Genomic DNA, 26742 nt, shown 5'->3' on the forward strand with positions numbered 1-26742 from the left:
TGAGATTTTATATTATAGATAATATTCTTACATGACTTTTTCACGAATTACAGAGTTTTTAAATTTTTAGTTTAGTGGTTAATAATGATTCCATTTTGTTTATATAAGAAATGAGAATATATTGTATACAGAGATTTCTTCTTTTATTTTTGTTTTTGTTTTTGATAAGTTTTGATATATGTGTGCTTCAAAATGTAATTTAAGCTTAGAGAATAAATTTTAATTTTAATTAATTTTTAATTTAGTTTATAATTTATAAATAAAAATATTTACAGTTGAGAGAGCATAGAAATGCGAAATAAAATTCATAGGAATATTATTGTTTTATTTTTTATTTTCTTTTTGTAAAGAGAATATATAGTAAATTGGTATATATCATTTATGTTTTGTATTAGTAACTTTATCGGTTCAATTTCACAATAATTTATTTAATTAGTTATTAAATACTCTTTCAATGCATATTGTATTATATTAGTGCTTGTTTCATGCTTCCTTTTATTATATAAATATATAAATATATATAAGTATTTATATTAAAACGTTCATATTCCTTAATTAAATTCGTGCTTATGCCTTCATTTCGGTATTCAACAATTTCTTTTTCTTTTTCTTTTTTATTTTAATTAATATTAATATTATTATTGAACAAATTATTTTAATACTTAACAATTAATATTTTAATCAATATATATATATATAATAATACATTTATTTTTTTTTTTTGATATTTTTTTAAAACAATTTTTATTTAAATTTATTCTTTTGTGAACAATTTTTTTGTATTGTTTTTTTTATTAAATTAAATGTGCAAATTATTAAAATTATTTTGAAAGTTCTAAGTTGACTTGTTTCTGTGTGAAATATATAACTACAATAATTTAAAAGGATACATATAATATAATTATTTAACTTGGTTTTGTTATATTATTTTTATTTATTACTTATTTATTATTTATTTATTAATTACATTTATTTTTATCAATACTTAAACTTTTAATCCTTCACTAAATTTAAATGATTGCTTCTAACTGTAAATGTATATATGTATATATTTTGTATATATATATAAATATATATTTTATTTTCGTACATATATTGTTTTAGACGTTGCATATTTAATTACAGCAAAACTCTACTTAATTTTGTTTCAAGCGTGTTTTTTAATATTAATTTTCTTATAAATTGATTATGTATTAGATTTTATATTAATATTATTAATATTAATTATTAAGTTTTGTTTTCATAAGTATTACCAAGTTAAAGAAATCATTAATTTATTAAAAAAAATTTCTTTTAATATATGTTTTATTAGTTTCAATTAATTTGATTTTAATTGTTTGAGTTTCTAATATTATTATGGATTGTACATTTCAGAAAGTAATTTTATTTGAAGATATTTAAAAATAATTATTGTTATGTTTTTAATAATATTATTAGTATTATTTTTATAACCATGAATATTATTATTATTATAATTTTTATTACTTTAATTTTTGTAATTATTGTTATTACTATTATTATTTTTATTATTATTATCTTTATTTTTATTTTTGTTGTTATTACTATTATTATTTTTATTATTATTATTATCTTTATTATTATTTTTATTATTATTACTATTATTATTTTTATTATTACAATTATAATTATTATTATTTTTATTGTTATTGTTATTATTATTATTATTGTTATTATTATTTACGCGCTATAATTTTTTCGTTTGCTACTCTTACAAAAATAAAAATATGCCATCAAGAAATGAAACTTTAGAATTATATTTTTTGCAATAAATACGTTATAGATTTTCAAATTTTATCATATATAAATTTAACATTTGTATTCTTGAATTATTTATTATTAATGTTTGTTTTGGTTGTAAATAAAATTTACTTAACTCTAAGCAAAGAGTTTTTGGAACAATGATTATTTTCAACAGTTGTAGAGGCACTGGACGCAGTTACGCAAAAAATTTTAAAATAAAAAAAAAATAGAGAAAAAATTTACATAAATTATTATTTCTAAAGTTCGTTATTGTTTTCATTAATATTAATAATATATTTTTAATTAGCAAAAATTTTTTTTTTTTAAGTAAAAACGTTTTATTCGTTGAGTACACAAAATTTTTTGTGTAGAGAATATTATTTTCAAAATAGAGTTTATTATATATTATTCATGTTTCGACTGTTAATTTATTTTTATATTATTTTCAGTGTTATAAAATGAAATTAAAAAATTTAAAGAGGTTTTGAGCATAACTGACATAATTAAATAAAGCTTTTCTGAAAATATGATTTTATAGTTCACACGGAATTCATTTAATTCATATATATATATAAATATTTTATTTATGTCGTAGTATTATATATTATATAATATATATAAAAGTATATAATAATATATATATATATATAAAATAATAATATTATAATCATTAAGTTATGTATGTTATAATATTATATTATATGTATTATATAATTATACTTTAAAATCTATACATGTATACTATATATATGCATATGCATATATATGTATATGCATGTACACCATATATATTTATATATATAATGAATTAAGGAATATTTACATTATCTAGAACAATGATAGATTGTGTACGTGTGATAAATTTGAATTTAAGTTACACAATTATTAAACTTCTTTTTCATTCCTTCTTTTTCCCGTCATTCCTTTTTCATTCAATTTCCTTCCTTCAATATATCAATTTCTACATATCCATAACAGACAATATAAAACAACGCTTTAAATTTATCGTTTCCGAAATTTGCTTTTTCGAAGCTTGAGTAATCGAATTCGAACATTTGGATCGAACACTTGAAACGTTCGAAAATGTTCCAGCTTTTTAAATTAAGAATCTGCTTTATGCTTTTTTTTGTATTAGTATATTTAAAACCGATTTACGGTAAATTCCCGAAAACTGACTGCTGGGACCTGGGTATCATTTCTCCTATAACCTTATCACATAACTAAGGTACATAATTAATATTTGAAAGTTTTTTAATAAAAGTTTTTTTTTTTTGAAAACTTTATTATATATCAATACAACTACAGACTATGAGAAATGTAAGATTTTAGAATACAAGACTATTATCTATGCTATTGTTATGGACCCGTCAATATATTTCTTTATCTCACCCAAAACCTATTGTAATTAGAATTTTGGTGTCTAATCTCTAAAATTATTCACAATGAATGAATATTCATACTAAGCACTAAGTCTAACTCTATTGGTTGATATTTCTACTATGTTATAAAAGGATTTCATAAAAGTTTAAATAAATAACAGTCAAGAACGTTTTTTACAATTTATAGCGAATAAAAACGTTTTTACTATATGTAATGTATGCAAAAAAAAAAAAATGAACTATTTTTATAGAGAGGTTTCTCCATTTTATATATATGTATCTATATATATTTTGCAAGATTGAAGCGGTTTTTGCTTATACATTTTTTTTATTTTACATATTATAAAATTAGCTTATAAATAAAGTTAACAGTTAATAAGTAAATTAGTATGTAAGCTACTTGGTGTGTATGAAGGTTATGTATGTGTATATATATATATATATGTACATGTTAATGTGGTTGTGTTATGCTTTCTTACATAATTTTGCCTTTTTGCTTTATACATATTTGTATATATACATATATGTATATATATATATTATATGTATACATTAAATATATAAGTATTTATATTTATTTAGCAATATCTTCTACCTTAATAAAGCTATGTTCCCAATTTCAGCTGATATTGTGGTACCTTACTGCTAAGTGAATTTACCATTGCTCTCTATTTATTTAATTTTGTATTTTTAAACAGTTTTCTTAATAATTAATAAGCTTATTGTGAATGAAGTATAATAAAAATGTTTGTATTTTTTTTTTGAATAATGAAATTAAATTAAAAATTATTTATCAACTTCTCATAAATGCCAAAACAATGAAGAGTTTTTTTTAGGGGGAAGAACCTAGTAGTCCTGTTCCTTATTCTTACTTAATATCAAAATTAATTTTAGTGTCAATTTCACAAATAAATAAATAAATAACGTATTTTTTTAAATATTTAAATTATTAAGTAAAAAAAAAAATAATACATTTCTTTTATTTAATTTCGACCCGCGAAAATTTTTTGTCATTAATTTTATAAAAACTGATTAAATAAATTTAATTTAATTTTTTTTGTGAATTTTAAAATAGATTAATATAATTTTAAAATGAGTTGCAAGTAAAGAGCAATGGTAAACCTTAAAAGACTGGTCCCTCTATCAGACATTGTAAAAACTTCTTAATGTTTTGTTTTTCATTGTATTGAAAAAACTAAATAAAACATTAATAAAAGAAAAAAGAAAATTGTATATAGTTAAAGTATATATATGTATAAAAATATTCATTAACCAAAGAGAGTCACGTATAAAAATAATTTCTTTTATGTTTTTTAATATTTTTTTTAATTTTTGTTTATTTATGTATATAAATATATGTATGTATATTATTTATTAATTTTTACATAACATTATTTTTTAAAATTTTTCTGTTTTAATAATATTTAAATGGACATTTATTTAACTTTTTATATTTTAAAATTATTTTTTATTATTATTCAATTAATTCGAATTTATTTAAAAAAGAACATTCAAAATTAAAAACATATATATTTAGTGTAATTGGTATATGTACTCGTATAACATTATTATTAATTTTTAGTTTTAAACAATATAATTCATTAAATTAAATAATATAATAAATAAATTAAATATAAATTACATAGTTAACAATAATTAAATAAGCTTATATCAATAAAATATAAATATATTTAGCAGTAATAAACAATTTTAAATGATTTATTTGACACTGTGTAAGAATAATGTACATATATATAAAATCATAGTCAATATTGTTGGGTTCTATTTAACATACTTACAGAATATATAGTTAAGTATTAATATATATAGTAGCTAAATTTTTATATTGAAATGTTTCTGTACATAGTTACATATAAGGAAACACAAGATTGATAATATAAATCATTATATTCATTAAGATTTTATGTATAATATAAAGTCAACTGTGTTTGCATTATAATGATTGTTTATGAAATGTTTTTTTTCTATTATTTAATCTTAAAACAAATATATTTTAATATTGAAACAAATGTTTAGAAAATCGTTGTTATTTAAAATAATATCATTTGCAAATGTAACTATGAAAGGAAAAGGTACAGTGTAATGCTGATATATATATATATTTATTATCATGGAAAATTTTTTAATTTACATTTAAACCTTATTTTATTATTTAAATTGGTGAAATAAATATATATAACAAGTTGATTACTTTATTATTGGCTTTCAAACCTTAATAAATTTTCTTGACAAAATGATTCTTCGCTTTGAATTACATAGATCAGGTTATAATCTATTACAATCTATTATTGTAAGAATTGTGTATACTTTCTAGAAATCGGCAGATAATTGTTATTAACTTTACTTATACATGACAAAATTAAATAGTGCACTGATTACTTCAGAGAAAAAAACAAAATGTTTGATCATTATCTTCTAGTAAAACCTTCGATGACTTTTAGTACGATGATTATCATCATCTCGAAATCACTATCGACTATTGAAAAAGAGCGGTTAAATAAGTAAAGTTCAATACAAAAAATTTGTATATATGTTATAACATTTCGACTGCATTACATATAGAGTGGTCTTAAATATATATATTTTATATAATGTGAGCATTATTTGCATATCTCACTGTTTCGGGGAACCCAGTTTTGTAATAGCAGTTGTAGCTCTAATTGATCTTCAAGCAAAGGCGCGCCAAAGAGTATATATAAAATTTAATCACCTAGCTCGAGAAACACAAATTACTATCTCACTCAGACACTGACCGGACATAAATATTTTTGCAAATTACCTGTACCGCAATGGAAAGGCGGATGTGCCCGACTGCATTAATGGCGACGAAGATTGTGACGAGGTGTGCAGAGCACAGCTTCTTTTACTGTAATAGGTGGTTTACATTTAGAGAAAAGATAATAGCTCAGATTTGATCATTAGAGTCGTATGTGATTTAAGTCCTCAAAGCGTAGAAATTAGGCTTAGAGAGGAGTATCAGAAACTAGTCTAATAAATAGTGCAGACACCAAGAAAGTCTGGATGCACTTTAATAATCACAAGAGCATGACTTGAAATGCTGATATTAAAGAGACCCTTCTCGAAGTGATGCGAAAACGATTGCGAGGGGGAATAAGTTTCGCCGAAGAGAGGGAGTTGTAGTCTATATGCAACATATTAATGTTAAAGAGTCGGTCACATTATTTCGACAACGGTCGTTCTGACGGTGTATAAAGCATTCCACTTCCTCACTACAACAAATAAAAAATGAAAAATAATGTGATCATAATATAATTATAATTGTAATAAGAATAAAAATAATATTTATAACAATAATAAAAATAATAATAATAATTTAGTTTATTTATTATATAAATAATAAAAATAATACAATAAAAACTATTTTTGATAAAAATTATTTAAAATTATCACATAATGAAATTATTTAACTTTTTGTAACACTAATTATTTTAACAGCTTATGTGAAAAATTTTTTTATGATAACTAATTTTCAATAATTATTAATACTATTATAAAAAATAGTTTGTAGTGATAATAATTTTAAATAAAAGTTTTAAATAACAAGTTAATAATAATCATTTTCAAAAACAAACATTTTTTATAATAATAATTTAGAGTTCATTCATTCGGTAAATTTAATTTCAGTTATAATTATCGCAATACTTAACCAATGTTATGAATAATAATTTAATTTTATAATAAATATTTTTATAAAAAAATTATTTTCGTTAAAAAGTATTTTAAATAATTATTTAAAAATATAAAAATATTAGAATAAAAAAAAAAACAATAATAATAAAGTTTTTGCACATTGAAAATACTTATACTGCAAGCTATTGCGATATATATATGTCCATATATGTGAACTCGATCATGAACTCTAACCTTCCATTTTAAAATGTAAACCCTACAAGGGTAGGGTTGGAGGTCTTAAATGAAATAATTCACAAAATTAAATAAAAACTATTAAAAAACAATAATAAATTTAATTCGTACTGCTTTACAATAGATTTTAAAATACTGAGAATAGAGCTCATACCTAGTGTATTGGTAGTAATGTGTTTCAGCTAGTAACAGACCTAGGAACTGCATACATATATATAAGCAAATCAGTTGAAGTCATTATTTCTTGAAAGGTGGAAGGTGTTTTTTTTTCTTGAAAAACTGTATGAAAGCCAATAATTTTTTATATATTCGAAAAAAATAATTAAAACTGGGTAAGTGTATAACTGCTCTATATAAAAATAACAGAAAAGTCATAGCACAAGGTTATATAGAAACCCCAAAAAATGGAGATACAGTAATCTCCCGTATAACGCAGTAGATTGATTCCGCGTTATAGGGGTATTCCCGTATACACACGTGCAAAGGTACGCGAAGCTAAATATGAACTGTACAAATCCCCGCGTTATATGGGGGACGGCCCGTGTTATACGGGGGATTGAATTTGTGGTATATGAAAACGCGTTATAAGAGTACCGCGTTATAGAGGGGATTACTGTATATTATGAATTTAAATTGGTTAAAAAAATAATTAATAGCTGTACAAAATGTTTAACAAGATAGATAGATTAGATGAATTGTTTAATAAATAAAATAAAATCATGCATAAATATTTGATAAATCGAGAGGAAGATAAACAATGAAAAGAAGTAAAGTTTAAATTTCTTTTGTTGATTTTTATTTGTATAAGGATGAGTTTTGATCCTGCAATTTACGATTTAATAAGTATAAGTTTTTTTAAAATATATTATAATCTATTTCTTAAAATACATTAAAAAAGATTATATAGAGACAACTTTTTATAGATTTCTTTTTGTATCAATATTTATATGTATATATATATGAATGCATATGTATACATATATAATCATTGTTTTTTTTTTGTTTTTGTTTCTGTTTTGTTATTATTATAGTTTTTACATTTAAGGACAACATTTTCGTAACTTTTAACATTTATATAAAAGCCTTTACAACAATTTAAATCTGTTTAAATGTATTACACTTTTAATAAAATATTTTCTTTGCCTTACTTAACTACAAATTATATTTGCTTTTCTACTCCTGAAACATTCTAACAATTCCTACTATTACATATACTGTACTTGTTTAAAGTAAAATGTTTTTATTGCCAATTGTACTTTGCTTTCGTGAAAATCCTTTATCATTTCCTTTAATCATTTATCAACTAGTTTTGTTTATTTTTTATGATATTATAATTTCATTATTTTATAATTTTTAATAAATATTATTTGCAATTACATACATATATATAACCGAAATATTCTTTTTATCCATTGGAAATGTGGTCTTATTGCTTCTAGGCAAATTTAAAGTCAAATTTTCGGTTTTTAATAAAATTCTAATATTTTTCTCTAGTTTTTAACAATACATACTCACTTCTCTCTAATCTTTTGCTACTTCATTCATGCTAAATATATTTATTTTTAATTTTCTTTTAATTATGCGAATGTAAATATGTATATTTTTTTTTTTTCATTCTAGAAAAATGTATACATATATATATAAATATTTTTTTTAAATATGTAACAATTTTCCTTGTGTATTTTAAATTAAAAATTTCTTTTTTGTTATAAATAAAAAATAAATCTTTCAAGTATATTTTTCAAGTGTTTTTTTTTATTTTCGTTTTATTTAGAAAATTTGATTTATTAAAAAAAATGTATTTGTATAAATAAAAAATTTTTTAAAAAATTGCTTTAAAGCATTATAAGCAAATAATAATTTTTATTTTAAAAATTATTTGCAAAAATGAAAAGCTCTGAACAAAATGCCTTCAAGTAATTTTAAAAAAATTTTATTCTTAAAATTTTTTGCAAAAATAAAAAAATTAAAAACAAATGCTTTTTTTTTATTTTAAAAATTATTTGCAAAAATGAAAAGCTATGAACAAAATGCCTTCAAGTAATTTTAAAAAAATTTTATTCTTAAAATTTTTTGCAAAAATAAAAAAATTAAAAACAATTTCTATAAAAATTTAAAAAAATGTTTTTTACGTGCGTTTTATTTAAAAAATTTAATTAATTAAAAAAAATGTATTTGTATAAATAAAAAATTTTTTAAAAAATTGCTTTAAAGCATTATTAGCAAATAATGATTTTTATTTTAAAAATTATATGCCAAAATGAAGAGTTAAAAAAAAAACGCCTTTAAGCAATTTTTAAAACATTTCATTTTTAAAATTATTTGTAAAAATTAAAAAAAATGACTTCACGCTGTTTGTAAAAAATTTTTAAAAATTCTTTACAAAAATGAACACTTAAAAAAAAAACGCCTTCAAGCAATTTTTAAAATATTAAATTTTTAAAATTATTTGTAAAAATTTGTTTTTTAAATATTTAATTTTCTTTAGCCATATTTATATTATTTCCATATATAAATTTTATATAAATAACATTTATGTTTTTTGCGTAATTCATTTTGAAGCTGATCTTTTTTTAATAAAATTTTTACTTTGATTATTTTTGCTTTTTGCATTAAGTTTTTGACATAAATATATTGTATTTATGATTTTGAGTTTTTATTTTTATTTTGCTATAGGTAAATAAAATATGAAATATGATTTTTAATTTTTTTTTATTTTTTTTTTTTTTGAATTATTAATTTAATTGATTTAAAAAAAGTGAGAAATAAGAAAATTTAAATTACAAAACAAATGCTTCAGTTGTCATTTATATGTGAATTTCTGTTTTCTTGATTTTAGTTTTGGTTTAAATCTTAATTATTGGCTGTTATTTTTACGCTTAACATTTTAAAAGTAAAATGTTGTCATAATATACATATATATGAAGATGTATTACATTGTTTAATCAAGAGTGATTTATTGTAAATATTATAAGAATTAATTTAAATGATAAAATTATGTAAAAATTTAAATGTGTTTTCAGTTCTATTTAATTTTAAAAAATGTTTAATTTAGGAAGCTTCTTCTGCATCCTTAGGTTGGGCTGCTTCATCTTTGCCTGCCGCATCGGCACCATCCTTACTTTCAGTTTCTTCGATTGCCGTGACAAAAGAGCGAGCTTCTGCATCTAAGTTTGATATTTTAAGAAATAAATTTTTTATTAAATTTTGTAGATTATTTTTTTTTCTTACATAAGTTTATAGAATAAAAATTCGTGTATATTTTATATAAATAAAATCAAAAAAAAAAAAAAATTGTATAAAAAATAAAATTTTTAAATTAAATTAAGATTAATTGAATATTTTATAATTTCATACAACAACTACATTTTTATAGTTCTTAAATAAGATATCAGATAAATATTATAGACAATTATATATTACATAGAAAGGTCAAAACAACATAGAAGATCACACGAGTACTTGGCGTACTAATGCTATTTACTATTTACTATTACTATTTACTAATAATAATATTAGTAAATAGTAATATTAACAGTAAATAGTAATAATATAATTATTATTTTCTAATTACTATTATTATCAATTTCTATTGAGCCTGATCTGTTCTATGACTGTGTAGTTTATTGAACTGCTGTTTTATCTACCATTAAAAAAATTGAATCTTCCTAGCATATAGCTTTAAGACGTGTTTAAAATAATATGATTTTAAATAAAGATATACACATTAAGTTAAGTATTAGAAATATAATATTAAATGTTATTAATATTATATTAGCCACACTGATAATGGGGCCTAAACCTTTTTATGAACAAGGGCATAGTACGCTACTTTCTCTAATAAAAATAAAGGAGAATCAGAATAAGAAGGAATACTGAGATAATATACCAAACTAAAAGCAATCTAAATCACTTACTGGTATCTATAACAATAAGAGATATCAGGATTGTATGAACCTAACAAAAGAATCATCACAGGCATCCTATCAGGGCACTGCAAAATATACGGATGCAAACTGTGTTCTATTGGAGTATGCGTGTCAAAAGAATACACCATATATTTCTTTAGAAATATATATTGAATTTTAAAACACGTTTTTATAAATTAATCTGAGTAACACAAGATCACATTTAAAGAGAACACTTATTAAATTGTATCTCGTCCAAGTCTTTGAATCTCGTGATTGTAGTCTTTATAGAGATAGCAGTGCTTTTGACATTAACATGTAGACTACTAGAGACTTTTTGAGTGATGTTGGATTATGAATTCTAGTATTAATTATGAACAGAATTAATTTAATGATGGTTCTACCCTGATGAAAAAGTCAAAACATTTTAAAGAATTGACAATTTTTATGTAGGAAAAAAGTGTGTATATATTTATATATAAAAATATAAAAATTTAATGATAGTCTATTTTAAAAATTGTACAAAAAGTGAAATTTACTACTACTAAACTACTAAAGACTACTACTAAAGAAATGGAAATATCATATAAAAATGAGCCAAAGCTACTCGTATATTGATTCTTATTTTTACAAACTGGAGAATTTTTTACTTCATCCCCTTCTAGTTGATTGAAATAATTTTTTATAAGCTTCTATATGAATATAATAAAAATATGTACAAAAAAATATTTCAAAAAAATTTGTGAAAAATTTGTAATTTTTTTTGTAGTTATAGTTTATAGCCTATGAGGTTTCGAACATTTTGCATTTTGAATTAATTTTTAATTACCTATATCTTCAGCTCTTTTAAAGCTGGTCGAGACTTAAGATCAAACGCATTTTAAAGATATGTGATTAAATAATTTATAAATAGTTCCAACAATTTATATTGTCTACGTTTTAGTACTAATACGCATAGTCAATAGCTTAGTACAAGAATGTGTCACGAAGCTCATGGAAATGAGCTAATAGTCATGTGAGTTAAAGTATATATCGGTATTGAGAAAAACGAAAAGGTCGCTGAATTTGCCAAACAAGAATTACCTTTGGACCACAACATGATTGCAGTTAAAATCAATAAATGGATAACTTTATTTCATCTTAACAGATGGAGAGATGAACACTTGTAGACAGACTAAACTCATGATACTGAAATCGTTGGCCAGGGAAGCGACCTTATTGATTACTCGACATGGAAACTTCAAGTATCAACTCAAAAATATAACTCTTGTTGAGGAAGGCACTTGCATACTATGCCTATAGGAAAAGGAGACAGCGGTACATATATTGTGCCAATGTCCAGTACTGGCAAGCAAAAGGATGACTATCTTGGGACATCATTGGGTTGGTGATGACTTGACAGGCAACCTCAAGCAAAATGAGCTGCTTCCAATAACAACTCAACAACGACATTCGAGAATCGAAGAAGGCAAAAGGACCCAAGTCGAATATATATATTTATATATACCGTATTAATACTACTTCATTTTGAAATAATTATTTTTAAATTGTTATTTTATATTGTGAATAAAAAAAGATTTTATTTATAATTTAATTATGATTATCACTAAATTCGATTTCACTAAAAATTACTAAATCATTTTGACAAGTAAAATATACTTTGAAAAATTGCAATATTTTTTAGAAGTAATATATGTACTAAAAAATTATTTAAAAAATTAATTAATCGCGTATCACACATATTAAACTCCAGCGTAATAATAATAATTGGACCTATTTCTCTACTTCTATCCAACTACAATAATCATTACAGTCAATAATTATATTTCGTATCAAAAATTTACTAATTTAAATAAAAAAAAATGTTTAAATTAGTTTTAAATAATACAATAATATAACTTTTGCTTATCATTAACTTTTAATCAAATTTTTGTATTAATTAATTTCCTGTAAATGAATTTCATATAATTTTACTTAAACTTTGGAGCTAAAAATGCAACTGATTTCCTTTATAATTTAAAATTTCCTCATTACCGCAACGTCAATTAATGTCAACGTATTAATTTCCTTGTGTCAAAGGACATCAAAGAATTTGATATCTGGTATGGGCATTTATAGCCAATTTTTTTTTTGACTTTTTCCGACATACTGTAAAATAATACCTGACACATTTGTTCAATGTTAATATTTACGACTATTAAATACATGAAAGTTAAGAAAATAATATCTCTAGTTGTTAACATTTCAATGGGCATAATTATTGTAATATCAAAAACTGACATATGACGATATAGTTTTTTTCACTATAGGTTAATAAAAATGCAAAAATTTAAATTCACATAATTGCGTAGCTTATTTAATTTGTCATACAATTCACCTTCCCGTGGTACCATAGATTGCACTTAAGCCAAATTAGTGGGAGAGATATATTGGCCATTGTTAAAGGGGAATATATTTATAAAGCTCCTTTAAATCCCACTTTAAATTATTTTGTGGACTTTAAATGGAAAATGGACTTTAAATCGTATAAATCATTGTCTCATAAAAAGATTTTAAGAAGACTTTTGATTGTAATTTGATAGTCAATTATTAACTAAGTAATTTAAATATGAGATTAATTATTAGTCCTACATAGAGTGAACAGAAATTTAATGCCTTTGCTAATAGTAAAACTTCCCTTCTGAAGTTAGAAATAATACCATGAACTGGATTTTAGTTATTGTAAAGTGGAAAACAGATTATTACTGTTTATAAAATACTGTTTATAAAAATTAAAGTAAGTAGACCTAAGAGAATGACCAAATGAAGTTGTGTTTTAATCATTTTTCCATAAAAATACCAGCTCTACTATGGTCACACATAGGTACGTGCTAGCTAAAATAAAAACTATTCATTCTATTAACCAATTATTAATCTTAAAATGGTAGAGTAGCAGTTTGAATGTAAGCGAAAATTGATTGGGAAACTAAAGCGGTCAAGCTAATAAGAAATAACTGTTTCTATCATATGAGTATGTCAACGCCTTATCCTCTAATTTCGCTTTTGGAAAACTGGCTTTTACACATCATACTTGATGCGACGTCGCTTGCTATTACACATCATTCACTGCCGATATTGCACTATCTACCATATATGATATGTAGTAATATTTATCTAATGTTTCCACTGCAACTAAAACTACTTATGTTAATGAAATTAAGATTTGGTTGTTCCCATTGGCATAAGCTGATTTATGGATGTAAAATAGCTTGTTTGTTTACATTTTACATATAAAACAAATGAGAAATATTTAAAATTTTTGTGATTTTGTGATATTATATTTTGCTGAAATTGTTCAGGGCTCTACATAAAATTTTAATTAGTACCATACTCTGTTCAATTGATAAGAAAAATTGGATCACCTAGTACAGCAATGTAAACACTATTCTGGTTGTCGTCAGGTTAAATTTAACAAAATTTTAATACTCATGCTTGTTCGTGATAATACATATATCCAACAAAACCATCATTTCAAAAGTATCACTAACTTAACTACAAAAGCAATGTTAAAATCCAATTTTAAAATCAATTTATGAAATTCGCAAAATATTTTTTTATTTTTTTCTACTTCAAAATATTATTTAATATTAATTAATTAAGTAATTAAGTTTTTTAAACAGTTGGTGCTCTCACTGTCGTCATGTTCCATGAGTAGCATGAAGTACTGGCATACAGAATTTCAAGAAGCAATCCACTTTTGCTGGGTACAAGAAACTTTTTTTTATGGCTTAGTTGCACGAGCACTTTCATAAACGTTTTTAATTAAAAATAAATTATTTAATTGTAATACACAATTTTTTATTATACCTAAATTGCTAGAAAATCAATAATGAAGCCCTATATCACGATTAAAAACAATGCCGGTTGTAATGAAACCTCTCAGGCGGTTTTTTAATTAAATTTAGAACACAGTTATATATCATATACCACATGATATATAATCATTTTCGTTAGAGTTCTAACGTCGGCAATTTTATTAGACAACATGCTTTTGTGGAACCATGCCAGTATTGAGGAACCCACCAGGCAGATAAACTCTACCGTATTAGTAGAAATCTTTCTTGTTTTCACTTTTTGACTATGACTAGGCTCTGATAATGGATAAATGTCAATATGTGAATTAGGTATATGGACAAATATAACGAATAATTCAAATATATACGAATAATTAAATACGAGAATTATTTCCAAGAACACTAATGATGAGTATTTAATACTCGAGACAGTTAACTGTATGGTCAGCCAAAAACTCAATTAATTAAAATAATATAAAAAATTTTTTGTTGTTGTAGTTCACTACTTTTCGAAAAACTTCTTTGTGAAATATTTCATTTTCTATAAAATTTTATATAGATTTTTATAGACGAGCTTAATATTACTATAGAAAAACAGTAACAACGAAAACTGTTAAGAATTCAAATGATTAATTTTAATTTACACTTCACAATACGATGTATCGCATATCATATCATTATCTATATCATTATTGTAAGCATCTTAAATTTTATTCTGGCAGTACCTTTGGAATTTGTCAAAGCAGAAAAACTTTTACTTCAGTAGTTTCTAGTTCTTTAGACAATATGATGGAACATACGTCACATTTTTGAGTAGTTCATGACAATTTATTTATTTCATCCACATAAGATATTTTTTCTAAATAAGCAACCCATATCAAACAATACCACTTTGACATTTATAATATTAAAATCCTCATAAATACTTAAGTATTTTGAAAAAAAAAAAATAAAACAAACAACAAAATTAATATTTAAATAATTTATATAAAATTCAAATTAAGGAAAACAAATATTTTATCAAATTAATTAACATAATTTAAAGGATTGTCAAATAAAGTGCTTTATAAATCCTTACAGAGAGAAATCTTGCTGTGTAAACACACCAACTGTGTTGGTCAGGTCAAATGAAGTAAAAAAGTACCCAAAGTTTTGCGCTGTAAATCAAAGTATAAGGTAGTCACTTATTCTCTTCTGTTTGTGTTTAGGTTAATAAAAATTTAGTATCCCAACCAAATAAAGCAAATAAAAAGTATATATACAAAAACTGTCAATATAAAATCCTTGCTGTCAAAATAAAATAAACAATAAACTCGGTGTCCCAATTGATTTTACCGGGCATTGTCACAAAACTTTTTGTTTGGCACAAACTAAGTGGGCACTAAAGTGAAATTTATTTCGAATTGTTATGCAAATTCTTGAAATTGGTCATTTTTATTTTATAAAATTTATAAAAAAATTATTTTATTTTTATTTGTTATACTATGGGTCCTCTATGGGTCAAGAAATTTTGTGGTTGATTGGCTTAATCAGTGATTGTTTCGTTATTTCGTAAAATTGTTTTCAAGTAGTATCCAAAACGTATTAACCTATTTTTGAAAAATTCCCCTCTTTTTAATTTAAAAGTAAAATTTAATTTTTTTTTAATTTTGTTAAAATTTCTTAATAAAAATATTTATACAAATGTCATATCTTGCAGAAATTGAACTACAAATTGGGGTCAATTGTTTGACTTCGATTACAAATTCATATTAAATATTGTGCGTGAGTTTTATAATAACGATTGACGTAATTCAATCGATTTCAAAAAACAAAAAAAAAATGTATATTCCAAATATATTTATTAATTTCAAATTATATACAGCCTAGAAACAACAAGCTCTGTAGGTAATTGGCAACTGGCAACTGGTAACTGGCAACTGCTAGGTATTACCTAAATATTGAAATGAGATCAAAGACTGACAAAATTTCAATTAGTTTGTACACACAATGTTTCGTATATCAAAGATTCTTTTACATATTAATTTTTTTTGTTTTTTGTACCTTCTAACAACATTAAAGCTGTACTAGTTAATATTTGGCGAATTCCTTTACAAGGATTTCATGTTGATTTAGGCGCAGGAGTGTATTGCCAGCTTTCCGGTGCATTCCCAACGTTAGGGAAATAGGCTATTACACTTCAAACGAATTTTGGCAAAAACATAAAAATACCAGAAAAAAAGAAAGCTCATTAAATGTTACACATCCTTTCGGCTGATATTAGATACTATATTACAATATAGTACAGAGACTAAAACAAAATTACTACCGTTTTTCATGTTGGGGCGAGGGGGGATGGCGTAACTGCTACCTTTTGATATTTTTTTGTGAATTAAGGTAAACAGATTTCAGATACCGCGCCATGTTCTAAGCATAAATCAATTATTAATTTACATAAGAAAATGTATTAAAAAATATTTAAGCCAGTGTAGCATATTGAACAAATTAGCTACCTTGCAATTTAATTAGTCCTCTTTTTAATTTGTTTGAACTTTTTTTTTATCTTAAATAACAGTAGATAATTACTAGATGAAGCTTAATTATGTTTAAAAAGGATATTATTTAAATAAAGCTTACCCTAGCGTTAAATAAATAAATTTTAATGCTAAGTTTTTTTTGGGTTTTTTTTCATCTTATAAAAAACATAAATTTATATTTAGGGCCGATTTGACAGTCACAATTACACTCATACCTACAGTCACAACTACAGTTATGACTACAGTCATAACTACAGTCACAACTACAGTTATGACTACAATCATAACTACAGTCACAACTACAGTGATAACTACAGTCTCAGAACTGGCTTAAGTATGAATTAAGTCTACAAAGTTGAAGACAAGCAATACTTAATTTAGTATAAAAACTTGAATTACGACTATAAATTCATGCCTTAATATACTTAATTATTATTTAATTAATTAATTATTAGTATAATTAAAGAGTTGTTTTTATTATTTTTATAATTAAATTGTAAGCTATATTATATTAGAGCACATATATATTATTATAGAATACTATTATGTATTATTATTATTATTATTAAAATTATATCTATTATAATATTATTTTTAATCCTAGATGCTTCTAAATCATCACATTTAGTGTGTTTAGTCCAATGCTGTTAACCTCAGAGGTTTTAGGATTATCACAATCCGTAATGAACTGTGTGAGGTTTATTATTTTTGCGGGCTTGAATTAATACAATCAATATAGACTGCAAGAGGCCCGTCACCTTAAAGGTGACATCATAAACAATTGAGTAAGATCATATTGTAAGTAGTTATTATATTATTACAATGTGAGCTACAGAACTATAGTGACCAATTTATGATTTCTGGTTAATATAATAAATATTTATTATATATATATATATATATATATATTAGCTACAAGGAAATGCTTAATATTTGTACTAGGTGTTATAAAATTTAATCTAGGTTAATACCAAAAACAAAAATTCAACTCATTTTTAACGGTTTATTCCAATTTTTACTTAGACACAAATAATAGAGTGCAATGTTTTCCATTACTTAGGAAGGGTCAGCTGATTCCGTGTAGCAGAACTAATTCAGCACTAATTGAATGTATTGTTTACTATAAGTGAAAATGGGTTAACTTATTGCTTGCGACAGAAATCTTATATCTGCTGAAATAAATAAAACAATTGCATTGCTTTTTTTGGTTTAGAAATTATTTAGTGATCGATTTGCACTTGTGTTGTTTGTGTTTTTATGCTATTTTGCTTTGTGTGAACTCTATCAGAATTAATAATATTTTTAGCTTTCTGCCATTTAGTTTTTTCAGTAATTAATCAGTCTCATGTAGGTTTTTTTACTCTTTATAGTCACTAATGAGGATGATTTACTAATTATCAGTAAATCAGCTCATTTAAGGTGAAAAATATAGAATGCAAACCTTAAAATTTCCCACGAGGGAAATTACCTAAATTTAAAGTATATGTCATATGTTTTATATGTAAAATTTAAAAAAATAACAGCTGAGCTGTGAATAATCGTACTGAGGAAGTAAGTAATTAATAAAATCTTTGTTTTCATTAATTGAATATGTAATTAATATAAAAAATTTATATAAATAATTTAATATATAAATAACAAAGTTATGTTTTTTTTATATGCTAGATTAAGTGAAATTTATAGATCTTGGAGATATCTTTTTCTACAAAAAGTTATTGTCAAAGCAATTACATTAGTTTAACCGATCAAGAAAGAATTTATTGAAACATATCTAATATATTCTCTATGTGTTCACAAACTTTTATGAAACATTAATTTAATCGATTATTTATATATATTAAAAATATATTCAAATAGTCAATCCAGTATCACAAATCTGATCTAATTTAATTTTTCACTGCGGGGCTTAATTCATTAGAGCTTACATTTTATTTTTAAATTTCAATTTAAGTGTTATTATATTTTTATTTTTAAGCGAAAAATTAAAGAATATGTTCAAAATGATATTAGATTTTAATATAAGTTAAATTAAACTTTTCTATTATATATATAAAGTATACAAAATTGTCTACATACATTGATTATAAAAAATGTTTAGTTGTTGTACTTGAATAAAAAAAAAAAAATAATAAAGTAATAGTAAAATATAAAAATAAATATATACTAAAAAATAAAAACACCACAGGGTATTTCAAAAATAGGTTAAATTAAAAAAAAATAATAAAATGAATAAATGAAAAAATTTTGAAATATCCTGAGGCCCGGTTTTAAGCACCGGTACGGTCTCACATACCCACTGAAAAATCTATGCTGTAGAATTTTGACATGATGCTGCTCTTTATATGTCTGAGTTATAGTCGAAATCCAATTCTTATATTTACTTAAACCTGCGGATGTATTATATGCATCACAGAAATTTTGTAATATATATTATAAACGTGCGTATATCAAGAAGTATATAAGCATCTCATATTTATATATTTTATATATTTCCAACGTTTTATCGTGATTTCTATATCTGCAGATTTTTAATTTAATTTCCGCCTTATCAAAAATCCAGTACCAGTAGTATATATATGCTGATATTTCTTCTATTGGGTAAATTATTGTCTTCTACGGTGACCAGATCATCATGCACGTAATATCATAATGTCATATGTACAGCATGTAATCATTTAATATCGTTAAAACTATAGTATATCCTGTATAGATATAATTTGGTTAACATATAGGAATCCGCTTTTGTTATTGAAAATAATTAATTTCAATTCAGTAATTATATATTTCCTCTTTATTCTAGAACTTCCTCTGCTTTCTCCGGGCAAAAATGGTCACATAATTAGATATAGCAGTGCATGATCCTTACGGTTGTTTAAAAATTTCAACATCCTTTGCTTTAGTTTGCTTTTTTCTTCAGTTGTTAGTTTGGCAAGTTTTGGCGTTTTTGTAGATCTGTCTGAAAGAAGTATTTTGTAACTTGTCTGAGTCCATACGCATGGCAAATGCCATGCTTTTCACGATATTAAGTATGTACAGCTTAATACTTATATTCCATTGACTGTTTTCTCACATTATTCAATGGGATGCTACAGATATATAAAATCGGTTTACATGACAATCCATATACCAGTACCGATTTTCAATTCTTTTTTTTAACATATTGTGTTGTTGATATTTATGCAATTGTATTTGTTATAACGGACGTACTCAAATAATTTTATGTAGTATATACATTTCCATTCCAGGAAATTAATTAACTTTATATGTTCTAACTGTACCGATATCAGTTTTATAATTTAACAAATAAATAAATAAATAAAGAAATATTGTTTTTTATTCCAGATATGTTAAAATTGCGACCGAACGAACCAAAATGAGTACTTTTAAAACACCCAAGAACAAAAAAAAAATATTAAGAAAAATAATTCAACTAAAAATTTAACAGACCGCAGGGTATTTCAATAAAATCAAAATAATTAAATCTTATTTTATAGATAAAAATAAATAATTAAAATAAAAAATATAATATAAAAATTCATAATATAGTCGTATAAATTTTTAGCACAATCTTTTAATCTAATTCGACTTCCTAGCTATCTGTCAAAAAATTATCCCCCTATTACTATATACACCTACAGTAAGATCTGTCATATTATTATGTGCCAATAGATACTATATAAACTAAGTAAACATAATTTGTAAATGCAAAGAGAACTCACCTTTTAAGGCTTGCTCCTTCCAGATGGCCTTGTTTTCGGAGAGGCAACTTAACCATGGTTTGTGTATACTAAATTTAAGCTTTGCTGAAGCGTTGGATGTGGAAGCTACAGCTGCCGAAGAACTTGAAGTGTTAGACGCAGATGAACCGTTTTCTTCATTCTTGCTTTCTACGCCTTCTAAAATGGCATTACAATTCGATCCGCTTCTGATTGGTTTCGGTTCATCGACTGGTACATCGCCAGCATCGATACTGGCATTCACATTTTTACACATTGGTGCTATAGGTGTAAGTACATATTCTAGCATATCCGCCATAACTGACATACTAGGATCCACAATAAAATCAATAAAACCAATTTGTGACTCAGCAACTAGTGTATTATTACGATCACAAAGTGGACTAAATGGAAGTCCCAGCTCCCTTTCAAGATCACCTTGCCGAAAGAATTCCTCCAGCAAAAGCATGGTCCATCTATGGTGCAAGTTCCAACGCTTTGCTGGATGTGATATGTCACAACAATGCAGAACAAGGGACAAAGCCTTCGACTTGTCAACTGTGGCTTCGTTGAGAGTAAGTAGATTGCGCATATTCTTTAACTGTTGGAAATGGAAGGACATGTCAGTTGACAGAACCATATCTATTATAAGTGTGCGCAATTCACGATATTCTTCTCGTGATAAATTTGACAAGATATTGCATTCATCATCACGCAGTACGCGAAACGCAGCACTAATATGATGATTTTCTAAAACTGCACGATCATTATAGAGCAATGCCGTCTCAGAGCCAGACATAACATGGAAATTATTTGTAGTGCCAGTATGCTCATAGTCATGAATTAGTGCTGCCAATAATGTGGCAAATATTTCTAAATCCGTGAGCCAATTCATTAGGCCAGTCTGACAGAGCATATGATGAACAGTTTGAGTAACGTCTGCTGCGTGTAAGTTGTTGTGATATGGGTTACGGTAACGACAATAACCTTCTTCAATACGGTTTAAGAAAGTTTCCAAAGTGTTTGGAGCTATCTTGAATTTATGTATGATACCATAACGGTTAAGTAAATCATAACCAATAAATTTCACTGGCTGTCCATTAGCTGCTTCGGCGAGAGAAAAAACGTCGAAAGACCAATCGTCAAGGTTCTAACAAGGAAGGAAAAGAAACTTAAGTTAATTAATTGCATTAAATATAAATAATTTATTAACGAAAAAATTATTTTATACTTAAACTATAGTTTCTTATTATAAAATATAAAATTTTTAACAATATAATATAAAATTTTAAATTATATTATATATATATATAAATATATATATATATATAATATGAGGTATACTATATTAAATATTAAATTATATTATATTAAATATTCAGTTAAGTATTTAGTTGTATTATATATAAGTATTAAATAATATTAGATAAAGTTATATTAAATAAAATCATATAAAATATAAAATTATATTATAAGTATTTAATTATGTTATTTTAAATATTAAATAAAATCACATTAAATATTTAATTATATTATATTAAGTCTTTAATTATATTACATTAAGTAATAAACTGCATTATAATTAATTATATATTAGTATTTTATTAAATATATAAGTTATATATAAAATTATTGTTAATTACATATAAATATCGGAAATAACAAATTTGAGTCACGTTTTATTATATATTCAAGTGGCTTAAATTTATATAGTATATTATTTCCAAATTTTACAAATCTTAAAATTATTAATCCCTTATAACATAAAGAGTATACGAGCTATTAATTTAAGATGATAACTAGCTGTTGTTGTTGTTGTAGTCAGCGGGGTTTTGTTTATATTATAATTCTTTCGGGATTTCGAATAATTTCTCATATTATTATAAAAGAATCAGGGCAAAAGGAAACTTTTAGATCTTTAGGAATAATTTATGTTATATTAGCTATAGGATTATTAGGATTCATGTGTTAGCATATGGATAGGTAATCGTTTTGTGAAAGAAGGAATTATTATGGAGTGGAAATGGATTATGTATGGGTGGGATATAAATTGAACTCAACCAGGATCAAGACGAAGAAACATAGTCACTTCTATAGTATGGGTCTAATGAAGGGTAAGGTAAAGCTACAATTTATGCACACATTAGGAATTAAAAGAATAAATTCGTATGGCAAATGGGCTCTATTTTCAATACACATCTTAATACAGAGAGCTTGCAATATGTGATGGATAATTTTGTGTTTTACATAATACTTCATTATAGAGTTTTAGATCATAACTTAGTATGGCCGAAAAAAAAATAGTGCCTCTCAAAAATTATGTGAAGAAGAAGTTTCGGCATTAGAATTCTGTAAATACAGATCAAAAAGATTGTCTACCTAATTTTGTGTTTCAATCGTTTTGAAATAATAGCAGAATTTAGGTTCAGTAAGACAAAAAAAAATTATTTTAGATATATAAAACTTGTTAAAAATATGAGTGAATAAATTGTTTAACTGATATAAAAACTAGGTACTAAATAAAGAGATATTTTACAACTTAAAACTGACCACAGTTAATCATTTCGAATAACTCATTTTTAAAATTTTCTAATATTTTTATGATTAAAGATTTTTTGTGGATAAAGTTTTCTTAGGTACATAGTTAGTTAGTTAGTTGAAGTAGAAGGAGGAACGAATCCTCTTCAATTCTACGATTTCTCGTAATAATGGATAGAAGAAGGTCGAACTAGAACCAGTGAGAAAATTTATAATACTAATACTGGTGATATTGCTGAGTGTATTAAAAAAGGGGGCTCCCCCAAAAGCCGAAGCCTAGTTCTGACAAAGCCTGGACATAGACACAACAAGTGTTCTAGCTTCATGCCGTCCTATAGTCCAGTGCCCTGTAAAGACAGAAATTAACCTAGATACCTTTGATTTCCTTCTGTATATCAAGTCAGAGGTTCTGTATTTGAAATAAATTCGCCATATACCCTTGAAATTGACTGCTGAGCTAGTATGGGCCCACTCATTATTAGCCTGTCTCAAAAATTGAAATGGGGGTATTCATAGAAGTTGCGCCCAGAATGGCAAGTATATCTGCGCGCTCGTTTTCTACTACATTAGAACGCCCGGGAACTCAAACTAGAGTTACCTTGGACCTCTCACTTTATGCATTGATAAATTCTGTACATTCTTGTACTAATCTTAATGTAATACAGACCGTTGATAAAGCTTTAATATCTGCCTGACTGTCAGTAAGAATACACATATTTTTTATGTGAAAGTCTATATTTAAATTGCTCTAAGAATGGCGAAAATTTCTGCCTGAAATACTGAGGTGGAATCGGAGTGATGGTAGGATTTAAAGAAGCTTAGGTCATTGGAAAAGACTCTGACTTCAATGCATTTGTCTATCTTCTACCCGTCTATCTTAGACTGCATTCTTGTTTGACGCTATGTAACTTCATTAATATGGAAAATGGATTTCCCGTTTGTAAATTCTTTTTTCGTTGCTTAGACCATTAAATTACTTCTAATACTTATTTCATTAGGTTCAAAAGAACTATATTTATAAACTATATTTATAAACATAGCTCTAGATCATAAACAATATTTATATTTATAAATATTGCTCTAGACAATGGTCAATACTTATATTTATAAACATTACTTTGGACAATGACAATGATACTGATGCGATAAGTATAGACTATTAGTTATCATAGCCACTAGTGCATATAAGACTTATATAAGACTCTGGTACTAAAAATATTTTCTTTTTGTTGCAGTATTCTTTCCTATTCTTATTTTATATATAAAAATAATAATAATTAGAAAAAACTTACCCTCAAGCACCGAACGACATCAGGTGGAAATTGCATTAGAGCAGTACTGGAGACACGACGGTAGATGCGGTCCACAAATATACCAGCACGAATAGCATGTGCCACAGAACGGAATTTCGGTTTCTCGTCGGTCTTCCTGCGAGTTGTAGCCAATTGCCGAGTGAAAGTGGAAGCCAGCCACTCTCGCACTTCTGGCGGTACAGCATCCGGTTGAACTTCAGAAAGTTCATCATCTTCATCAGCAAGACGTCTGCATATGGTAGTTGTTGTGGTTTTTTTTTCGTTAGGAATGATGAGTTTTTTTTTTGGAGTAGCAGGATTTCATATGGGATAATATTGATTTTAGGGCAAAGGGGAGAGAAAGAGATAAAAATATTTTATTAGTATTTGTTAGCATTAAGTAAATATAATAAGAAATAAATTTTTAAGGAAATCAAAAGTATAAATTATTTCAAAATTGAAAACAACAAAAATAGTTTTAAAAACAAGTTGGCAAAATTGTAATCAAAAAGAAACTTAAAAAATACGTTATAAGAAGAAAGAAGAATACGAAGGTAAAAATAATGTTGCATTTTGCACCATAACACAAAAAACTATATAAATAATCTTATTTGCTTTTTGCTCATTTGCAAAGAGTGCAAAGAGTGCAAAGAGAAAAAAAAGAAAAACGAAAAAAAATTCAAACGGAAAAGGAAGTTGTTTTATCGTTTTATTAGCCATTTTTTTTTTGAATATAATTTCAAATAGCGCAAGAAACAAAGAGTTTTGCGGTTATGGTGCAAAAAAAATATGCTTGACATAAAAAAAACATTTTTATTACAACTTTTTATTTTAGTAAAATAAAATGTACAAAAAAAAAAAAACAATTACTTTAATAAAAAAAATACATAAAAACTTTAAAATTAAGAGTTTAAAAAAATATTAAATATTTATAAAAAAAACTCAAGAAGTTACATGAAGTGTTTTGTTTAAGTGTATAAAGTAGAGTGTAAGAGTGTTTGGAAATAAAGTAGTAGAAAGTAGTAAAAAGTAGTAGAAAGTAAATAAAAAATCATTTTTGATGCTGTTGTAGAAGTATTAATTAAAGGGCAGAAGAAGTACAAGAGAGAGGGAGCAGTAGCTAGAGGAGCAAAATAGCTACGGAAAAATAATGCATTTTATTTGCGAGTGTGTGTGTGCGTGTATGTGCGCTTGTTGGCTGGTGCAAGTGTTGATATCTGCAGGAAAATGTGCTGTGATGTGTGTGCTTTTAATGTGCATCTCGTAATTAATATTCATGTTAACAATTTCTATGTAATTAGCTGTGTATTGCCAGTAGGGAAATTTTTTATGTTAACTTCAATACAAACTTTAATGCATATTTAGTAGTTTTAACGCTTCAATAACAAAGTTCCATAAAAGTCATAATAATACTATAACTATATTTAAATATAATTATAATTTAATTATATCGTATTATAATTATATACAAGAGTTATAAATATAACAATTTAATTATAATTATAATTATAATTATATTATATATTATATTCTATAAAAGTTATAATAATACTATAATTATATTTAAATATAATTATATTTTAATTATATCGTAATATAATTATATACAAGACTTATAAATATAACAATTTAATTATAATTATAATTATATTATGTATTATATTCTATAAAAGTTATAATATTATAATTATATTAATATATAATTATAATAATATATAAAAGTTATATATATAACAATTCAATTTTAATTATATATATATATAAATATAATTATCATTATAATTATTTTTTATTATATTCTATAAAAGTTATAATATTATAATTATATTGTATTATAATTATAATTATATATAACAGTTATAAATACAACAATTTAATTATAATTATAATTAT

At 24.4% G+C, this 26742-nt stretch overlaps 1 protein-coding gene across 1 annotated transcript in view; it reads right to left on the reverse strand.

Annotated features, from left to right (window-relative positions):
- Positions 1 to 10069: 10069 nt before the first annotated feature.
- Positions 10070 to 26742, reverse strand: part of LOC119688264 (calcium/calmodulin-dependent 3',5'-cyclic nucleotide phosphodiesterase 1A) — a 79344-nt gene continuing 62671 nt past the window's right edge. The window contains exons 6-8 of the mRNA XM_038102945.1: positions 24850 to 25099; positions 21023 to 22169; positions 10070 to 10213 (exon numbers count right to left, since the gene is read on the reverse strand). Of these exons, the coding sequence (XP_037958873.1) occupies positions 10098 to 10213; positions 21023 to 22169; positions 24850 to 25099 (1513 nt within the window). The 3' untranslated portion in view covers positions 10070 to 10097. The remainder of the gene's footprint in view (positions 10214 to 21022; positions 22170 to 24849; positions 25100 to 26742) is intronic.

The sequence above is a fragment of the Teleopsis dalmanni genome, chromosome X (genome assembly GCF_002237135.1).
Source record: "Teleopsis dalmanni isolate 2A chromosome X, ASM223713v2, whole genome shotgun sequence".
NCBI classification, from domain to species: Eukaryota; Metazoa; Arthropoda; class Insecta; order Diptera; family Diopsidae; genus Teleopsis; species Teleopsis dalmanni.